Source organism: Condylura cristata, unplaced genomic scaffold, assembly GCF_000260355.1.
Source record: "Condylura cristata isolate star-nosed mole 26May11 unplaced genomic scaffold, ConCri1.0 scaffold00010, whole genome shotgun sequence".
Lineage (NCBI taxonomy): Eukaryota > Metazoa > Chordata > Mammalia > Eulipotyphla > Talpidae > Condylura > Condylura cristata.
The window spans coordinates 44,479,749-44,498,711 of NW_004567111.1; the positions used below are offsets into that span (position 1 = coordinate 44,479,749).

At 36.1% G+C, this 18,963-nt stretch overlaps 1 protein-coding gene across 1 annotated transcript in view; it reads left to right on the top strand.

The window, feature by feature from the left end:
* BRCA2 (breast cancer 2, early onset) overlaps nucleotides 1-17,679 on the top strand; it is a 68,625-nt gene extending 50,946 nt beyond the window's left edge. The window contains exons 16-26 of the mRNA XM_012723243.1: nucleotides 2,443-2,613; nucleotides 3,048-3,402; nucleotides 5,396-5,551; nucleotides 5,955-6,099; nucleotides 6,781-6,902; nucleotides 10,090-10,288; nucleotides 10,508-10,671; nucleotides 10,759-10,897; nucleotides 14,111-14,355; nucleotides 15,821-15,967; nucleotides 17,047-17,679. Of these exons, the coding sequence (XP_012578697.1) occupies nucleotides 2,443-2,613; nucleotides 3,048-3,402; nucleotides 5,396-5,551; nucleotides 5,955-6,099; nucleotides 6,781-6,902; nucleotides 10,090-10,288; nucleotides 10,508-10,671; nucleotides 10,759-10,897; nucleotides 14,111-14,355; nucleotides 15,821-15,967; nucleotides 17,047-17,649 (2,446 nt within the window). The 3' untranslated portion in view covers nucleotides 17,650-17,679. The remainder of the gene's footprint in view (nucleotides 1-2,442; nucleotides 2,614-3,047; nucleotides 3,403-5,395; nucleotides 5,552-5,954; nucleotides 6,100-6,780; nucleotides 6,903-10,089; nucleotides 10,289-10,507; nucleotides 10,672-10,758; nucleotides 10,898-14,110; nucleotides 14,356-15,820; nucleotides 15,968-17,046) is intronic.
* Nucleotides 17,680-18,963: the final 1,284 nt, after the last annotated feature.

The following is an 18,963-nucleotide window of genomic DNA, read 5'->3' on the forward strand; positions in this document are numbered from 1 at the left end:
TTTTCTTATTTTTTTTTTATGTGAGTCTACATTGGTATGCTGCACAAGAGTTCCCACTGTCCCGGGTTACCACTTACATGTGAGCAAAGTTTCTCCAGAGAATTTCACAATGTCCAAGGTTTCCCTAGCCATGACTGTGGGTAATTAACTCCTGGTCATGGTCCCCTTTGCTTCCTCTCATTCCTTCCCTTCAGTCACACTGATGTTAGTTCTAAATATGAGAAAGTCTTGGGACTCTATAGACAAAATCTTGATCTTCTTGTGAGAAAATGTTAATTTTTTTAACAGTTGTTTTCGAGAGGCAGGATTACCCCAACCTTTCTTTTCCATCAGGTTGAGGGTGGAGTCTCTACTTTTTTTTTTGGAGTCTCTACTTTTATTGTTTGTAAGTGACTAGAATGTATAAAGCTGAGGGTGACATGTTCTGAGATGTTGTTTTGCTTTTAATTTTTTTTTTTAATTTAAATTAAGATCTCCTATCAAGTATTGCTATTGTAGTGCAACTGCTACCAAATAACCCTTAGGCAACGCCATAGCCCACTGTGCTTCCTACCCTCCTGGTTCTTATCTGAGATTTTTCAAAGTATGACTGACTGCTGTTGTAATCAGACTATTGAAAAGGGGAAAGTATGGAAGCAGACACCATTTAAAAGACAATTGTAGTAATCCACAGGAGAAATGGTAGCTTGGCTCAAAAGATGGCAGCAGGGTTGGTAAAAAGGTAGTTGAATTCTGGGTATATTTTGAAAGTGATACCTTTGGGACTTGCTCAGGATTATATGGAGAGTATGAGAGAAAGAGGGGGTTAAGGATTCAGATGCCAAAGATTTTGCCATTAGATTTAAGCCAATAAAATCAATATGAGTTGTTGCACAGAGATGGAGTTTAAAGCCATGAAAGAGATATTGAGAAAGAACAACACAAATGTTAGAAATGAATGTAAGTGTGGTATATTGGTAACCAAGAGAGAAATTCAGGGACTAGGGAAGTACTAACTATATCAGTTACTGCTGATAGGTAAAGATGAAAACTGAGAATTGACTGCTGCATTTAGTAATGTAAAGGTCATTACTAACCCTAATAAAAATTGTTCAGTATATTGGTAGGGTAAAAGCTTGATCAGAATGCAGTAAAAGGGCAATGTAAGAAGAGGTTGAAGAGTGAAAATACAGTTTATTCTATTAGGAATTGGTAAAAAAAAAAAAAAAAAGAAGAAGAAGCAGCAGCAGCAGAGAGGCAGTATCTGGAGAAGTAAATACGATCAAAGGATGTTAGTTTTGTTCAGCTTGTTTTTAAGGTGGAAAAATTCTTAATGTTTATGGAACTCACCTGATAAAAAGGAAAGAAAGGGATGATTGAGAGAGAGAGAGACCATCCATTTGCTAGCTCACTGTCCTTGTCCAGGCAGGAAGGGAACTAGTGTGCAAATGTAAGGAGATAACGAAGTATAAAAGCATAGACATTGGGTGTTAGGGTCCCGTGTCACAAGTTCCAAGGAATCACAGAGTCCTATCAGTAATGCAAACTGCAAGCAGAGTTTTATTAAGCCAGCTAGCTGGGGTCAAGCTTCAGGCCAAGGCCGAGCAAGCAAAACCCGGACAGGGGAGATGCCCCGGATGATATAGCCACTATTTGCGTCATACCCTGCGCAAAATGGGCCTGAGCCCGCGTAATTCAAAGTAAAGCATAATTCAAACTGCACACATAGATTGTGTTGTCATGTTCCAAGAAGTTCTAATCTGCCAGTAGCCAGTACCCTGTGTGCCTCTCCCACCCGGGGGTGGGTGTGGGGGGTGCTTCCTATAGATAGCATAGATAGAGGTCTGAGTGTGCCTTGCCCCACCCGTGCTCTCCCCGCCCCTATAGATAGAGGTCCTGAAACTTTTCTGGTAACTGTTCTTCCTGGTATAGAGTCGGGGGAGGTAGCAAGTACAGAGGCCTGCCGCAGCAACATGGAGGTCCTCTGGCTCACTGAGCTGAGATCATGTTATTCAACATGAGGTTGGGAGTTTATGAAGATTCTCTTTTTAATTATTTCTGTCTTTTTAGTGTGAAAATAGGAAAGGAAAGAATTAGAAATTTGAGCAGAAAGGGGAAGATATTAAGAGCACCAGGACTAGAAAAGGGATTTCTAAGATGACTCCTAAAAGCAACCTCTTTTATAAAAAGTATAACCTGACTATAATAACTTTAAACTAAGGATCTCACTTACCAGTTGAAATAATTGTATTGACTAATATCTGCAGTGAAGCTTTTATGAGCATATTTTGATAGTCATATTTTCTGAAACTACATTCCTATTTGATTTTACATTAACACATAAACTTATTAAATAATCTTGTACAATGTGATTTTTTTTTTGGTGCACAGAATAGCAGTGACTTTTGAATTTGTATCATTTAATGTGTTTTTTTGTTACTTATTCTACTTTCATTTTTTCAGTGCTCTGTGTGATACCCCAGGTGTGGATCCAAAGCTTATTTCAAGAGTTTGGGTCTATAATCATTACAGATGGATTATATGGAAACTGGCAGCTATGGAATTTGCCTTTCCTAGGGAATTTGCTAATAGATGCCTAAACCCTGAAAGAGTCCTTCTTCAACTGAAATACAGGCAAGTTTAAGGCATTAAGTTGTGTAATCACATGCTAATATGGCACAGATTTCTATATAGTCTGTGATTTTAGTGTCATAGAGGTGCATGAGCCAGTTGTTGATGACAGCTTCCTTCCCTCTCTGCTATTCATGATAATACAGAGTCATTCTCTTGTCATCCCAACACAAGAGTAATCACACATTGGTATATCTCTTGGTTTTCTCCCTTTCCCCCATTAACCTCTTGACATGTGAAGAAATAAGAATTACTTTTTTAATTCACTCTTCCAAAATTGCAAAAATTTTTGCATTTTTTGGTTTTAATATTTTATAAATTATTACAAGATACCATATTTTAAATTCCATCTCATTTCAATAAAAATTATTAATTTTTATTCTGTTATTTGATGACTTTTAAAGAATGTAATACTTAAAATTTGCATTTTTTTTTAGATATGATGTGGAAATTGATAGAAGCAGAAGATCAGCAATAAAAAAGATAATGGAAAGGGATGACACAGCTGAAAAAACACTTGTTCTCTGTATTTCTAAAATAATTTCACCAAGCACAAATATATCTGAATCTTCTTCTTGTAAAACTAGTAGTGTGAATACAAAAAAAGGGAACGTTATTGAACTTACAGATGGATGGTATGCCATTAAGGCCCAGTTAGATCCTCCCCTTTTAGCTCTCTTAAACAATGGTAGGCTGATTGTGGGTCAAAAGATCATTATTCATGGAGCAGAACTGGTGGGCTCTCCTGATGCCTGTTCACCTCTTGAAGCCCCAGAAACTCTCATGTTAAAGGTAAATATAATTTAAGTATATCTTCGTAAAAATTAATCACTGTTTCAGTTAAATTGAGAGGTTTCGCATTAAATTCTTTTCATTTATTTATAAAAGGGTGCTGAAGTGTTTTTTGGAGAGGGGCTTAAAAGAACTGGGGTGTTAGCCCAGAGGTATAGGGAGTGAGAAGACTCACCAGAGACAGAATGGGAGCAAAATAGGTGAATTCTGAAATACACTGCTGAGGGGAGCAGCGAACAAGACAGAAGAGGTCTGCTGCACCATCTATGAGTTAGCTCATGGGCTGGAAGTCAAAATGAAACAATAGAGGTGATAGTGCTAAAACTTAATCCCTAGGCCACCAAGGAAGGTTTCTTAAAATTTTACTGTAGGGGGCCCTCCCTGGTGGCTCAGCCGGTTAAAGCACAGCACTAAGAAGCTTAAGTCACTTCCGCAGAAATTTGATTCCCACCTGGAGGAGATCCACATGGCGCAGCAGACCTCTCCTGACCCGCCCGCTCCCCCCCTCAGCAGTGTACTTCATCGATCTGCCTGTTCTGCTCCCCACTCTGTCTCTGGTGAAGCCTCTCACCGCCCCTGAGCCTCTGGCCTGTACCCCAGTTCTATACAAACAAATAAATTTAAAAAAAAAATTTTTTTTACTGTAGGATGCTGAATTTCTTAAAAATTGACTGTAACTTTAGTGTAAGTGGTAGACTCCCTGCCAAAAATTCCTGACTTATTTGGTATGAGGAGAGGATAATCACCTGACTACTTGAGATATGAAAGGAAATCTGCAATCTTAATTTTATACAAAATTTCAAAAATCTCTTCTATTTTCAGCCACACCTCACATTCCTACCTTCAGAAGTACCCTGAGTACTCTGTTCTCTCCAATTTCTTGAGAGCTTTCCTTATGTCATTTTATTTTTTTATTGGCTAAATAGAAGTTCACTAACTGAGAAATCCAGGGCAGGCTTTATAATTACATTTATAGCTCAGTTTTGTGGTCTGAAAAATCAAAATAAGTTGTTGTGAAGTTTAAATGTTAATGTAAATAAAGCATTTAATTATACCAGGTCACCATAATAAGTGGTGAATGTTTGCTGTATTTATTAACTGTAGTCATTCTCAGGTTGCTTTATGAATTAACACTTGTCCAACAGATTTTTTTTTTAATAATAGTTTATTTTTACATCATTTTGTGCCTTTTCCATCTCAGTTGTAACCCCTATGGGCTTCCCATCACCAGATCACCCATGTGCCATCACCATAGTCCATTGCACTTTCTCTCCCCACCATTTTTGATCCCATTACCCATTCCAGCCCCATAAAATGTCTCTGGTATATAGTGTCCAACAGATTTTTAACTTCCAAAATGTTGGTAATATGTCATCAGCGATTTATCCTCTGCAGTTCTCTTTGTCCTTGTAGATTTTTGTGGGAACACAGGTAAGTAAATATGTGTTAATCACTCCTATTTAAATTGAAGTCTCTTTTAATAATTTTCTAATAGTAATTCTTACATAACGATTTTATAGCAGTATGAACAATGTTTTTAGATACTGTATTTTGAAAGTATTTTTACTTTCATTGTTTTTCTTACCTACTTTCTTAATTAGTGAGACTTTAAAATAAATGTTTTGTTTTGTTTTTTTTTTAAGATTTATTTATTCATACAGAACCGGGGTACAGGCCAGAGATGCGGAGGGTGATAGGATTCACCAGAGACAGAGTGGGGAGCAGAACAGGCAGATCGACGAAGTACACTGCTGAGGGGAGCATTGGGTGGGTCAGGAGAGGTCTACTGCGCCATGTGGTCACCTCCGGGGCAGGCGGGGATCGAACTCATGCGGAAGTGGTTTTAGCTTCTTAGTGCAGTGTTTTAACCCGCTGTGCCACCAGGGAGGGCCTAAAATAAATGTTTTTAAAACAGCCATAAAAGAATAAAAAATGTTAAAATAGCATTGCATATATTTGTGTTATAAATCAGTTTATTCATGAATTTATCCAGATTTCTGCCAACAGTACTCGGCCTGCTTGCTGGTATGCCAAACTTGGATTCTCTACTGATCCAAGACCTTTTCCTCTCCCCTTGTCATCACTCTTCAGCGATGGAGGAAATGTTGGTTGTGTTGATGTAATTATTCAAAGAGCATACCCTTTACAGGTATGATACTTTTTTTTTGGTTGATTGATTTATGCATACAAGAACTGGGATATAAGCCAGAGGTGGTGGGGGGGGGTGGGGGTTGGAAAGAGGATTCACTAGAGACACTGGAGAGCAGAACAAGCAGATGTCCTGAAATACAATGCAGAGGGGAGCAACACAACAGGAGAGGTCTGCTGCGCCTTGTGGGTCAGCTGCCTGGCTGATTGGGATTGAACTCATGTTGCAGTGGCTGGCAGTAGCTTGATTGTGCTGTGTCTTTAACCCTGAGCCATCAGGGAGGCCCACTATGATGCATTCTTAAAACTTTCTGTGTACTGCTTTATTTTGAGATAAATAATTTGAATGAGCCCTCCCTTTCCTGAGTTTTTGTTTTGTTTTGTTTTTTGGCACATTATTACAGTGGATGGAGAAAACATCATCCGGATTGTACATACTTCGAAATGAAAGAGAAGAGGAAAAGGAAGCCACAAAATACGCAGAGGCCCAACAAAAGAAACTGGAAGCTTTATTCACTAAAATTCAAGCAGAATTCGAAAAGCATGAAGGTAAAATGAGTTATAAATTAAAGGATTTTTGCTTATTGCTAAAAAGTTTTCGAGGCTCCTAATTGTAACTTTTGCAATGTGTGAATTTTATTTTGAATAATAGTTATTTTTTCTAATTCTGAATCTCATTTTTTTCTCACTCTTTAAATTATATCATTACACATATATACAGATAAGAATTCAACAGGCCCCAGTTAATCACATTTTATTCAACACTAAGCCTTTAGATACTTATAAATTATATTAGACAATAAAACATAAAACAGTTTTCAGAAATTAAGAAAACCATCATAAACTTCAGTGATAAGCTAGTATCTTTTTTGGTATTAGAGATTAACAAGGTTAAGAGCTATCAAGTTATTTTTCATTAACCTATTTTCATTCTCTTATGTTAATGTTCTTATCTACATTCTGTAACTTTTGCACATACTTATAATTATTACACTTACTCTGTTTTTATGACTGTGAATCATGAAAGTATGTACTTAATTTAAAATTACACTCTTTGTATAATTTTTTAAACCATGAATATACTTGTTTCAAATTTTCCTAAAATACTTTTAACAGATAAATAACTTTATTTGTCAGCCTTTTTTCTTTGGGTCATTTTTTACTTGGTGCTCTTGTTTTCTGTGTTCTTAAATTTGTGACTTAGCTAATTGGTAGTATTTTTTTTCCTAGAAAATATAAGAAAACAATGTATATCATCATCTGTACTAACAAGGCAGCAAATCTGTGCTTTGCAAGACGGTGCCGAGATTTATGAAGCAGTCAAAAATGACCCAGACTTAAGTGACCTTGAGGTGAGACAGTTAAGAGTGTTATGATTCCCCAGGGTCCTTGTTTTTCAACCATTAATCATTCCCCACAAGTTTTGAGATTTTAACTGACTAGGGACAGGAAGTTTCCTGGGCTGTGCTCCCAACATAAGAGTAGTGTGGGTCCTATTTTCATAGGATTGATTACCAGGAAAGGTAGCAGGAAATTACATGGTAGCATGTTTTGGTCAGGACTCTACTTAGGCATAGACAAAAACACTACATGCTGTGTCATGTATTACATTATGAGTCTGCATACATTGGCATCCTCGGTCTCCAACCTAATGGTACTCATTTTAGTGGGCTAATGAAACCTAGATAACTTGTAGGCCAATCTTCTGTCATCTGTGTCTGGCTGGCCATCAGCTGTCATCTGGTTGTGGAACCATTGCCTGAAGACAGGAAGCCTTTGCAGTGTAGAGAATATGTATCTCACTTGTGATGAACTGAAATTCTATTAGCTTGAGGACTCAGTAGCAGGATGGTTAGTTTAGCAAGTTCTAGTGGGTAATAACGAGGGCATGGAAGGAAATTTTATCTTCATTTTTACATATGGGAAATTGTCCTGTCTTCTGAATTACAGTAAGCAGCATATTAAAATGCCGTGTTTTACAAAGGGGATGTGTGTATTTCTAGGACACCCAGTTATCTGTCAAACCAATGTGGTATGTTATTCTATACCAAGCAGAGAATGAGAAGATTAACTAATTGTACATATTAAATAAAGGTGATTTAAAATTTAGGCAACTTTTTTTTTTAATGTAAAACAAGTACTTTCAAAGTAATGTCTTAGTTTTCTTGTTCTCAGCTTGTATGTAAGAGTTTATTTCATAATTCTCTATTTTAAGGATACCTTGGTAGAAATTTCAGAAGCATATACAATGTATTGGAAATATCATAGGCTGTCGAATCATAGATCTACCATTTATTATTAGCTAAACAAATTGGGCACAAACAATAACAATAAAATATATTATCTTAGCATCAAATTAGATCATTGGGCCTGTTCTGCTCCCCATTCTGTCTCTGGTGAATCCTCTCACCACCCCTGCACCCCTGGCCTGTACCCCACCCAGTTCTGTGTGCATAAATAAAGAAATCTTTTAAAAAAAAAAAGAAGCCTATCCTGCTTTTCTGCTATCCTGGAAAATGTGCTTCCACCTTTCTTATATATATTTTTTTAAAGATTTATTTATTTATGCATACAGAACTGGGGTACAGGCCAGAGGTGCAGGGGAGGTGAGAGAATTCACCAGAGACAGAGAGGGGAGCAGAATAGGCCCGCTGACGAAGTACACTGCTGAGGGAAACAGCGGACCGGTCAGGAGAGGTCTGCCACACCATGTGGGTCACCTCCAGGACAGGTGGGGATCGAACTGGTGCTGAAGTGGCTTTAGCTTCTCAGTGCTGCATTTACCCTCTGCGTCACCAGGGACAGTCCTTTCTTATTATATTTATTGAAGCTTGTGCTCTCTGACTCTTCATGAAGATAATTCTATTTTCATCTACAAAATTTAATACTTACTAGTCTCATTTCCTTTTATGGAATTTACCTATGTAGAAGAAATAGGACAGTAAATTAAAAGATGGAGAACTATGTGGTAGATCTTGCCCTCCTAACTTTGTGATGAATCACTGGACAAACGATTTACCTCCTGGTATCATTCCCACTTTTTATCAAGGAAATATCCACGAGTGGCTACTTTTATGGATCACAGTTTATATGGTACTCTGAGATTTCACTTCGATAAGACTGTAATTCTTGAAGGCAAATATAGCCATTGATTTCTAAAATAAAACTTCGAGTGGATTTGTTTTCAGTGAACTTCTGAAATCACAACTGATGTGTTTATTTTTTAATTCATGTTTAAGGGCACTACATATTAGAATGACTTTTGCAGGATATGTAGGATTTCATGGTCTCCCCAGTATAAATTAAGATATTAAGATGTGTTAAGACAGCAACAGTCTAGTATATTATACTATTATTTCCTGTTTTGCTTTTCCTGTATATTATTATATTGGGTGAGATTTTCATTATGTACAAAGAGTAATTTGCTGAAATAGTTCAGAGAAATGTAGATGCAAAATAAAGTACTGTAGTACTGTTCTAAATTTTATTAATTCTGCTGAGGTTTTAGAATGGGGATTCCCTTGTCAATTCTTACCTATATACTTTTGCAAGTTATTGGTTCTCTCTGTACCTCAGTTTCATCATGTGTCACATGGAAACAATAACAGTATCTGCCTGTAGGTATTATAGTTACTATAAGAGTTAGGTAAATTAATGCATTTACCATATAGAATTAATGCATTAAAGCACATAGCCAGACCTTTTTGATGTGCCAGGAGTTAAATCTCAGCACTTAAACCTCTATGGCTAAAGTTCAATCCCTGCGCAGGGAGCTAACCCACATATGTCACAATGGATGTCTCCTGTCTCACCTGCAGCTGACCTTAGCAGTGTATTTCAGTAAATTCCCCTGTTCTGCTCCCCATACTGTTTCTGGTGAGTCTTCCCACCCCATACCTCTGGCTTATACCCCAGTTCTTCTACACAAAAATAGATTAAAATTTTAAAAAACATTTCTCATATATAGCAAATATTCAAATGTTAGCCATTTATAAAGTTGATGTTGAATGATTATGATTTTTAAAGCTTTTTTTTAAAAAGATTTATTTATGCATACAGAATTGGGGTATAAGCCAGAGGTGCAGGGGTGGTGAGAGTCTTCACCAGAGACAGAGTGGGGATCAGGATAGACGGATGTACTGAAATACACTGCTGAGAGGGGTACTGGATGGGTCAGGAGAGGTCTGTCATGGCATGTGAATCACCTCCGGGGCTGAGGATCCAACTCGCACTGAAGTGGCTGCTGCTGGCTTACAGTGCTGCATCATAACCCGTTGCACCACCAGGGAGCGCTGATTTTTAAAGTATCTTTATAGATTGGGTATTGTTTTGGTCCAAGGTAAAATTTGTCACAAATATTAATAAACAACTGAGACACCTGAAAATGTGTAATATGATAAATCACTAAGTATGCTAATCACAATTTTTATATTGTTACACACAATGAGTGAACTCAAGTCTGTTACAGTAGATAATGTTTTGCTTTTGTCTTGCTCTTTATGTTAATATCATCTGCCTTAATATATTAAATAATCACAGGATTATTTTAGTGAAGAGCAGTTAAAAGCCTTAAATAACCACAGACAGATGTTGAATGATAAGAAGCAAGCACAGATCCAGATGGAATTCAGGAAGGCTGTGGAATCTGCTGAAAAGGGGGAACAAATTTTATCAAGAGATGTTAAAACTGTATGGAAGCTACGTATCATAAGCTATAGAAAAAAAGAAAAATACTCAGGTCAGTATTAAATTTTTTGTTTGTTTTGTTAAGTTAGAAATAGTATCTTATTAATAAAAGTATTTCAAATGCTAGTTTAAACATCCAAAGTTAGCATACATCAGAGGAACAAAATTGGACTAACAAAAATGATAACATATAACATATCCATAGATCTTTCTTGTCATCAGTGTTTATTTTTCATTTTAGTTCTTCAGTTTAGTTCTTCTTTTTTTCTAGTTATATTGAATATCTGGCGTCCATCATCAGATTTACATTCCCTATTAGTAGAAGGGAAAAGGTACAGAATCTACCATCTTGCAACATCAAAACCTAAAAGTAAATCTGAAAGAGCTAACATACAGTTAACAGCAACAAAAAAGACTCAGTATCAACAACTACCGGTACAAACTTTTCATTATAATTTTTTAATTTTCATAAATGTATATTAGTTTATAGGATCTATATATACTGATACTTTTTTCTTGTAGTCTTCAGATGAATTTCTGCTCCAAGTTTATCAGCCCAGGGAGTCCCTTCACTTCAACAAATTATTGGATGCAGACTTCCAGCCACCTTGTTCTGAGGTTGACCTAATAGGATTTGTCATTTCTGTTGTGAAAAAAATAGGTAATATACTGTATATGTAATTATAGCTTTTTATTGATGCTTTTGAAAACATTTTATTTTAAATTTTATATTCTTCAAGATTAATTGGAACTACCATTCAGAAAATTTAGTAACAGTTGGTTTGCAAGAATATATATATATATGTTTTGTTTTGTTTTGTTTTGTTTTTTTGGTCACTACCTTAATCCCTTGACCCTTTTATCCCTTTCCTCCACACTTAGAGATTCCACTGTGGTTATTAGTGTCTGCAGACTATAATAGCTTTACTTTGAGTCTTTATTTTACTGATATATGTGAAATCATCTAAATTTTGTCTTGAACCTTCTGATTTACTTTGGTATACATAATTCCCTCAAGTTCCTTCCATTTTGTTGTAAATAGTAGCATTCCATCTTTTCCTTACAGCTAAATAGTATTCCATTGTGTTGCTATATGAAATCTTTTTAATCAGTATTCTTTTGCTGGTCACATAGGTTGCTTCCTAATCCTAGCTATTTTAACAATGGTACAGTTAACATTGTGGAGCATATAATTTTTAAGTTTATGGTTTGGTACTCTTTAAATAGATACGTAAAAGTGAGATTGCTGGGCCCTCCTTGGTACCACTATTAGTTAAAGCACAGCACTACAAAGCCACTGACCATGAGTTTGATTGCCAGCCAGCCAGCAGGGGAGCTGACCCACATGGCAAGGCAGACCTCTCCTGACCCACCCGCTGCTCCCCTCAGCAGTGTAATTCAGTTGATCTGCCTGTTCTCCCCACTCATTCTCCGGTGGTTCCTCTTAATCCTCGCACCTCTTGCCTGTACCCCAGTTCTTGTATGCATAAATAAATAAATATATATATTTTTAAAACATGAGATTGCTACATCATACGGGGTGTTTATCTTTTGAGGTTTTTAGGCACTGATTCCTTCCCAGAATGGCTGCAATAGCTTACATTTATACCAACAATGTGTCAATGTCCCTCTTCACATCCTCACCAGCTCTTGTTGGGGGTCTTTTCAGTATATGCCCTTCTCACAGGTATAAAATGGTATCTCATTGTGGTTTTGACTTGCATCTCCCTTGTTAAGTTTTTCCATGTATATATCACCTTTGGTAAATATCCTTTTTAGATCTGCTGTCCATTTTTAAACTATATCACTTGGAGTTTGTTTTATGCTTGACATCACTTACCATTGATTGATTGGCAATTGATGTGACATTGTTTTGTAACAGTGATTGTGATTCAGAGGCATAGGGTCATACCTGGTTAGATGGCATGTCACCATACCAAACTCACCACCAAGTTACCCACATTGTGTCTCCTCCATAGTTCATTGTATCTCCCCAACTGTATATCTCTCCCATCTCTGCCACTGGTACCTTAAATTCTACAGTAAGATTTCTAGGGTTTGTTGCTGGTTTGTTTCTTTTCTGACCCTTTGTTTTGTATCTATTATTCCACAAGTAAGTGAAAGCACCCAGTATTTGTCCTCCTTCTGGCTTTGGTTGGCATTATCTCCTCCATGTGGCAAATGTTCACCTTTTTTTAATTACCGAGTTGTACCCGTGTGTGTGTGTGTGTCTGTGTCTGTGTCTGTGTCTGTGTCTGTGTCTGTGTCTTTCTAATGCATTTCTGTCCTTGGGCACTTAAGTTCTTTCCAAAACTTGGCCAGTGTAAATAGTGCTACCATGAGCACAGGAACACATATTTCATGTTTTTTCATCCTTTAGGTAGACACTTAGGCATGGGATTGCTGGGTTATGTGGTGAATCTACTTTTTAATATTTTGGGGAATCTCCATACTGTTTTTCATAGGGTCTGAGTCAGTTTACATTCCTATCAATAGTGTACCATATTCTCACCAACTCTGTTAGTTCCAGGTATGAGATCTCATCTCAGTGTGGTTTAGACTTGCATTTCCCTGATGCTAAGTGATTATGCAGGTGAAAATGGGAAATAACTAGACTTGTAGTTTAACCTGGTGAGAACACAAAGCAAGAGGGACAAAGAATTTGAGAATGTATGAAAAAGGGATTTTGGACTTTAAGGATCAACAGAGAGGAAAGAAGGGACACTAAGGAAATATGGAAAACTATGAGGGGTATATGAAATAACACTATGGTTCAGAATCAGAGATACACAAAAGGAAGTCTGCACAGAAGTGTTTCCCACATCCATGCTAATTCAGCTAATTCAGTGCTGTTCCTCCTTTTCCTACACCTTATCCCTGGAGTTTCTGGTTTAGTTGCCTTTTTTTTCTTTGCACAAGTGGACAGATACAGATATATTTTCTCATTCTTTTTTCTTGTAAGGAGGGCAACAAACTAATCTTTTGTCCATTTCCTTTTTTACTCTATGTTTGGAAATTAGTTCATAGATATATCTTCCTTACTCTTTGGTACAGCAGCATGATGCCATTGTATGGAGGCACTGTGCTCCTGCCTATGAACTAATACAAGAGCTTTTCAATGGTTATATTTACAAACAGTGCTTCAGTGAATAACCTGGTACCATCCATTTAACCTTGTGTTTTCATATTTGTGTGCACAAGTTCACATGTATCTGAGTATTGGCATCTTAGTGTTTTTGCACTTACTATTTATTCAGAGTAGAAGGGTACTGAGAGTGGATTGCTAGGTGAAAGGGTAAGTGTATCTGTTCCTTTACTAGGTATTACCAGCTTTTTTTTTTTTTTTTTTCCAGAGGGTTGCACAAGTTTGTACTCCCACCAACAGTGTAATATCCGCTTCTGTAACAGATGTGTTATTGTTCTATTGGCATTTATTTTAGCATGTTATTTTTTTTTAAGGATTTATTTATTCATACAGAACTGGGGTACAGGCCAGAGGTGTAGGGGAGTGAAAGGATTCACCAGAGACAGAGTGGGGAGCAGGAGGCAACTGACTGAAGTACACTGCTGAGGGAGTAAACAGGCAAGACAGAAGAGGTCTGCTGTGCCATGTGGGTCACCTCTCTGGCCAGGGATTGAGCTCATACTGCAGTGGCTACAGCATCATAGTGCTGTGCTTTAATAATCTCTTGCACCATGAGGGAGGCCCTAGCACTTTAATGAATAGGTCATTTTGGAAATCCTGAGCTTTCTACAAATGTAGCTGCTTTCATTTGTTTTCACTATTAGCATACCAAAATAAATGGACATACTAGAGTTCCTTGCATTGTAAAATTTATCTAACATACTATATGAAAATTTTTATTCATTTTAGGTCTTGCTCCTTTGGTCTACTTGTCAGATGAATGCCATAATTTTTTGGCAATAAAGTTTTGGATAGATCTTCATGAAGACATTATTAAACCTCACATGTTAATAGCTGCAAGCAACCTCCAGTGGCGACCAGAATCCAAATCAGGAATTCCTATTTTATTTGCTGGAGATTTTTCCACGTTTTCTGCCAGTCCAAAGGAAGGACATTTTCAAGAGAAATTTCACAAAATGAAAAAAACTGTTAAGGTAAAATCAGTTTTGAGCATTACCACTAATTTTGGTATTTTCCTTTTTAATGGTCAGTTATCAAGGAACTGGTGTCTTATGAAAATTGGATAGTCATGGTTAATGTAAGGTGGCATGTCATATATTAATTGCTAATGAAACTGAGGAAATAGGGGGAATGACAGTTACTGAGTAGAAAAGAATGATCTGAGAGAATATCAAGATAATCAGAACTACTGACCACATGGGCAAACGAAATTTTTATTTGCATTAATATAAGTTACCCGTGGTTCACAGTCAACAGTGTAATTAGACTCCAAATTTACATTTTAAACTACATAACTAGTATTTATAGTATTTATACAGTTTATAGCTATATTAAATTTTAATAATCCTTATAGGACACTACAGTTATTTTCCCTAGGTCATAGGGAATGCATTTTGTGCTTATGTCTATGTACATTATAGGATTTATATATATTTTATGTCTACATACAGTATGTATATTAAAGTTTTTTGAGTGCTTATTACATATCAAGTCTTATTCTAAGTCTGTCTCATTTAATTCTCCCACCAAATCTATGAGGTAGGGAACTGTTTTTCCATTTTTCAGTAAGTAGCATGAATGTTAGTCACATGGTCAAACTGTTAAAACCAGGATCCATATTCATACCTTCTGAAAGCACATTATTTGCTATGCAGTGCTGCCTCCCTATAAAATTTCTTGAATTGCTGATAAAGAATCTATAAAATTTATATATTTACATGCACTAAAGTAGTTATATAAAGGAAATTTGTGTACTATTTTACCTAACAATGCAATACACATTGTAAGAGTAACATCCTGATTTACCAGCTTTCTAATTTGAGGGGCAGACCGTATATATTTATCATTCAGCTACAGAGTAAGTTAGAGTAACTACTGTTTACATTCCAAGTTTCTCACAAATAATTCAAGGGTAGTTAGAGACAGCTAACTCATTTATATAGTATTTTAAAGTTTTACAAAATGTCTTCATGATTTAAGTTAAGCCATTTGAAATTGATGGTAACCATTTATGACTTCTGAAACAAGTCATGTTTCACATAGTTTAACTTACACATCATTTCAATTCTTAGTACATATATGAGGCAGTTCCATCACTTTACTACTAATCAGATAAGTACTTTAGATATTGATATATGATGTTAGGAAATAAGAATATTTGGTGTCCAGTATCTTATTATATCTCGCTAATTGAATTGGGGGTTAAGAAAAATTACTTTTTTCCCTCTGAAATATACATACATACCTCCTGTCTTTCTCCAACAACTAATTTCCTTTAGTTTACTGGTTTTATGTTTCTTTTTGCACTGGCTTATTTTTTCACAGTAGCAATCTCATTCTATTATTTTGGTATGTTTATTTCTGATTTTAAATCACCCTTTCTGAAAACAAGAATGTGTATGTTTACATTTTACCAGTTTCTCCAATCTGTTTTCTTAGAATATTGAGATATTTTGCAATGATGCAGAAGACAAGCTTATGCACATACTTAATGCAAATGATACCAAGTTTTCTACTCTGACTAAAAACTATATTTCAGAGTCACATACTGCGCAAACAACCCTTGGTACAGGAAGTAAGTTTCTGGTAAGTTATGTGAATTTAATAACCTTTATTACTTTTTTTTTTTTTAAAGATTTATTTATTTGTACATACAGAACTGGGGTACAGGCCAGAGGCTCAGGGGCGGTGAGAGGCTTCACCAGAGACAGTGGGGAACAGAACAGGCAGATAGACAAAGTACACTGCTGAGGGGAGCAGCGGGCGGGTCAGGAGAGGTCTGCCACGCCATGTGGTCTCCTCCGGGGCAGGCGGGAATCGAACTCATGCGGAAGTGGCTTTAGCTTCTCAGTGCAGTGCTTTAACCCGCTGCGCCACCAGGGAGGGCCAATAACCTTTATTACTTTTAAAGACAATAATATATTATGGTGTTTATCTAAGAACATGGTAAAATGTAATTTAATTTAATTAGAAAGTATGATTAGTTTACCTGGAAATTCTATGTTGTTTACCAAAACTAGAATGTAACCCTCTGAGGGCAACTTTTACAATCAGGTGTTTTCATTTTTTAGCATTCCAAGTACTAGAATCTTATGCATGTGTCCTTTTTCTAGGAGGACTATTTTAACAATTAGGGTTATTTTTAAGCTCAATTTACTCCTTAAATCACCAGTGTAGATTAAGCTATAATTTGTAATATTGGCTAGTGCCATTTGCCACTTACACCTGCATAGCTCATTTAATATCCACAGTAACACTGAGATAAAAATTACAAAAATATGACATAGGAAGGTTAAATATTGCCTAACATCATGTTAGAAAATAGGTATTAGAACCCAGGAGGTCTATGTTCTTAAAATGGATTTTAAATGTTTGTCTGACCTGGTAATAAAGACTACAGCACAAGTTATGTCTTCTATCTCTTTTTTGTCTTTAACAAAAGACAAAAGTCTTCTTTCTTTTTGTATCATCTTTATAGTCTCTTACACAAAACTATTTTATGATTTCATGAATGTCCCTGGGAGTCATCTGTCCTATTAACCAGCCATGGGGGGAGCAAGAATATAAGTGGCGTGTTTAAATATTTTTAGTGAAAAGCTTATTTTATGTATTGGTACATAATTATATATGCTACTTTCTTTTAATTTAATTTATATTTTTATTAGGTGTCTCCTACCAATAGAGAGATCAATTATCGAACTCCACTATCCCTTTGTAAGCCAAAAGGAATGTCTGTTTCTACACCTGTATCAGCCCAAATGACTTCAAAAGAAGGAAAAGAGATTGATGATCCCAAAAACTGCAAAAAGAGAAGAGCCTTGGATTTCTTAAGTAGACTGCCTTTACCTCCACCTGTTAGTCCCATTTGTACATTTGTTTCTCCAGCTGCACAGAAGGCATTTCAGCCCCCACGGAGTTGTGACAACAAATATGAAACACCTATAAAAAAAAAAGAATTGAATTCTCCTCAGATGACTCCACTTAAAAAGTTTAATGATGTTTGTCTTTTGGAAAACGATTCAATAGCTGATGAAGAACTTGCACTGATAAATACCCAAACCCTTCTGTCTGGTTCCAGAGGAGAAAATCAACTTACTAGCAAATCTACTAGGACTGCTCCCACTAGTTCAAAAGATTTTCTTGGACCAAAAAGACATACTAAATTGGTGATCAAAGAACAGAATTCCCAAGCCATTACTGATGAACATGAGACTAGTATACAGGACGTGAGTATAATAAAAAATATGCCCAAGAGATTGCAAAAGTGACAAAAATGAAAATAAATTATTGACTCTTAACCTTTCCACTTTGAAAAATATAATTTTCAAATACACATCAGTATTTGTTTACTAAGAAATGAAAACTTCTGAAATTTACCTCAGTGCTTGTGTACCCTTAGAATGCACTTTATCTGCTTCTATATGGATAACTTTTGTTTCATTTGTCTTAAAACTGTGTTTATTAACTAATGAAAAAAATACTTATGACTGGATTTGATTACTGCAGGTAATATTTTACAAACAAAAAAAGGAAGCATGCCTCTTTTTTAGAATTATATCCTTAATTAAATGAACTAGATTTATAAGTACAGGCATTTTGATTCATCATTTCTTTTAGCTTAGTTCATATTTTAGGTTTTCTGTGTGTTGGGATTTTTTAAGAGGTAACCACTGTGAATGAATTTCCCTTAATGCTTTTGCTCTCTACTTCTATCCTGATCAAAGGTCAAGATGAGTAAGACATTATAGTGGTGATTCTTTTCACCGATTCATTCTTAAGTCAGCATGAATATTAGAAAAATAGAATCCTCAATTTTTTTTTTAAAGATTTATTTATTTATTCAGACAGAACTGAGGTACAGGCCAGAGATGCGGAGGGTGAGAGGATTCACCAGGAACAGACTGGGGAGCAGAACAGGCAGATGGACGAAGTACACTGCTGAAGGGAGCAGTGGGCGGGTCAGGAGAGGTCTGCCACGCCATGTGGATCTTCTCCGGGGGAAGGCAGGGATCAAACACACACGAAATTGGCTTAAGCTTCTTAGTGGCACTGCTGCGCACCAGGGAGGGCCCCTCAATTTTTTATGTTGCCCAGTATGGTCACATAAACTATTTCAGTTAAAATTAAAATACTTTAAATCAGAAGTTGATTTCACAGTGCTTTTTTTTTTAACAACAGGATCATCTGGACTACAACTTAAAGAAAATCTTTCTTTCAAATTGACACTGATTCTACCTGCTTTGTTTTTAAGCCTATCATAGGACTCGGCAAGTATCCTATTTTAAAATTAAAATGACAGGAGGTAATAGTTTTATTTGTTACTTTCTTATGTCTAATAGAAAAGAGAAAGCAATTCTAATGAGCTATTAGCATGGAAAAGTTTATAGTTTGGGTTTTTAATATGTCTTAAATTTACACATTTTCAAATTAAATATAGACACATTTCAAAATCAGGAATATTATCCTTCTAAAAAGCAATTTGTTTTCTTAACTGTGCCCCATAATTCTTGTCACTTCTAAATATCTTCTAAATAAGAGCTCACTTGCTATTCCTTTTTAAAATTTAAATATATGTGTGTGTA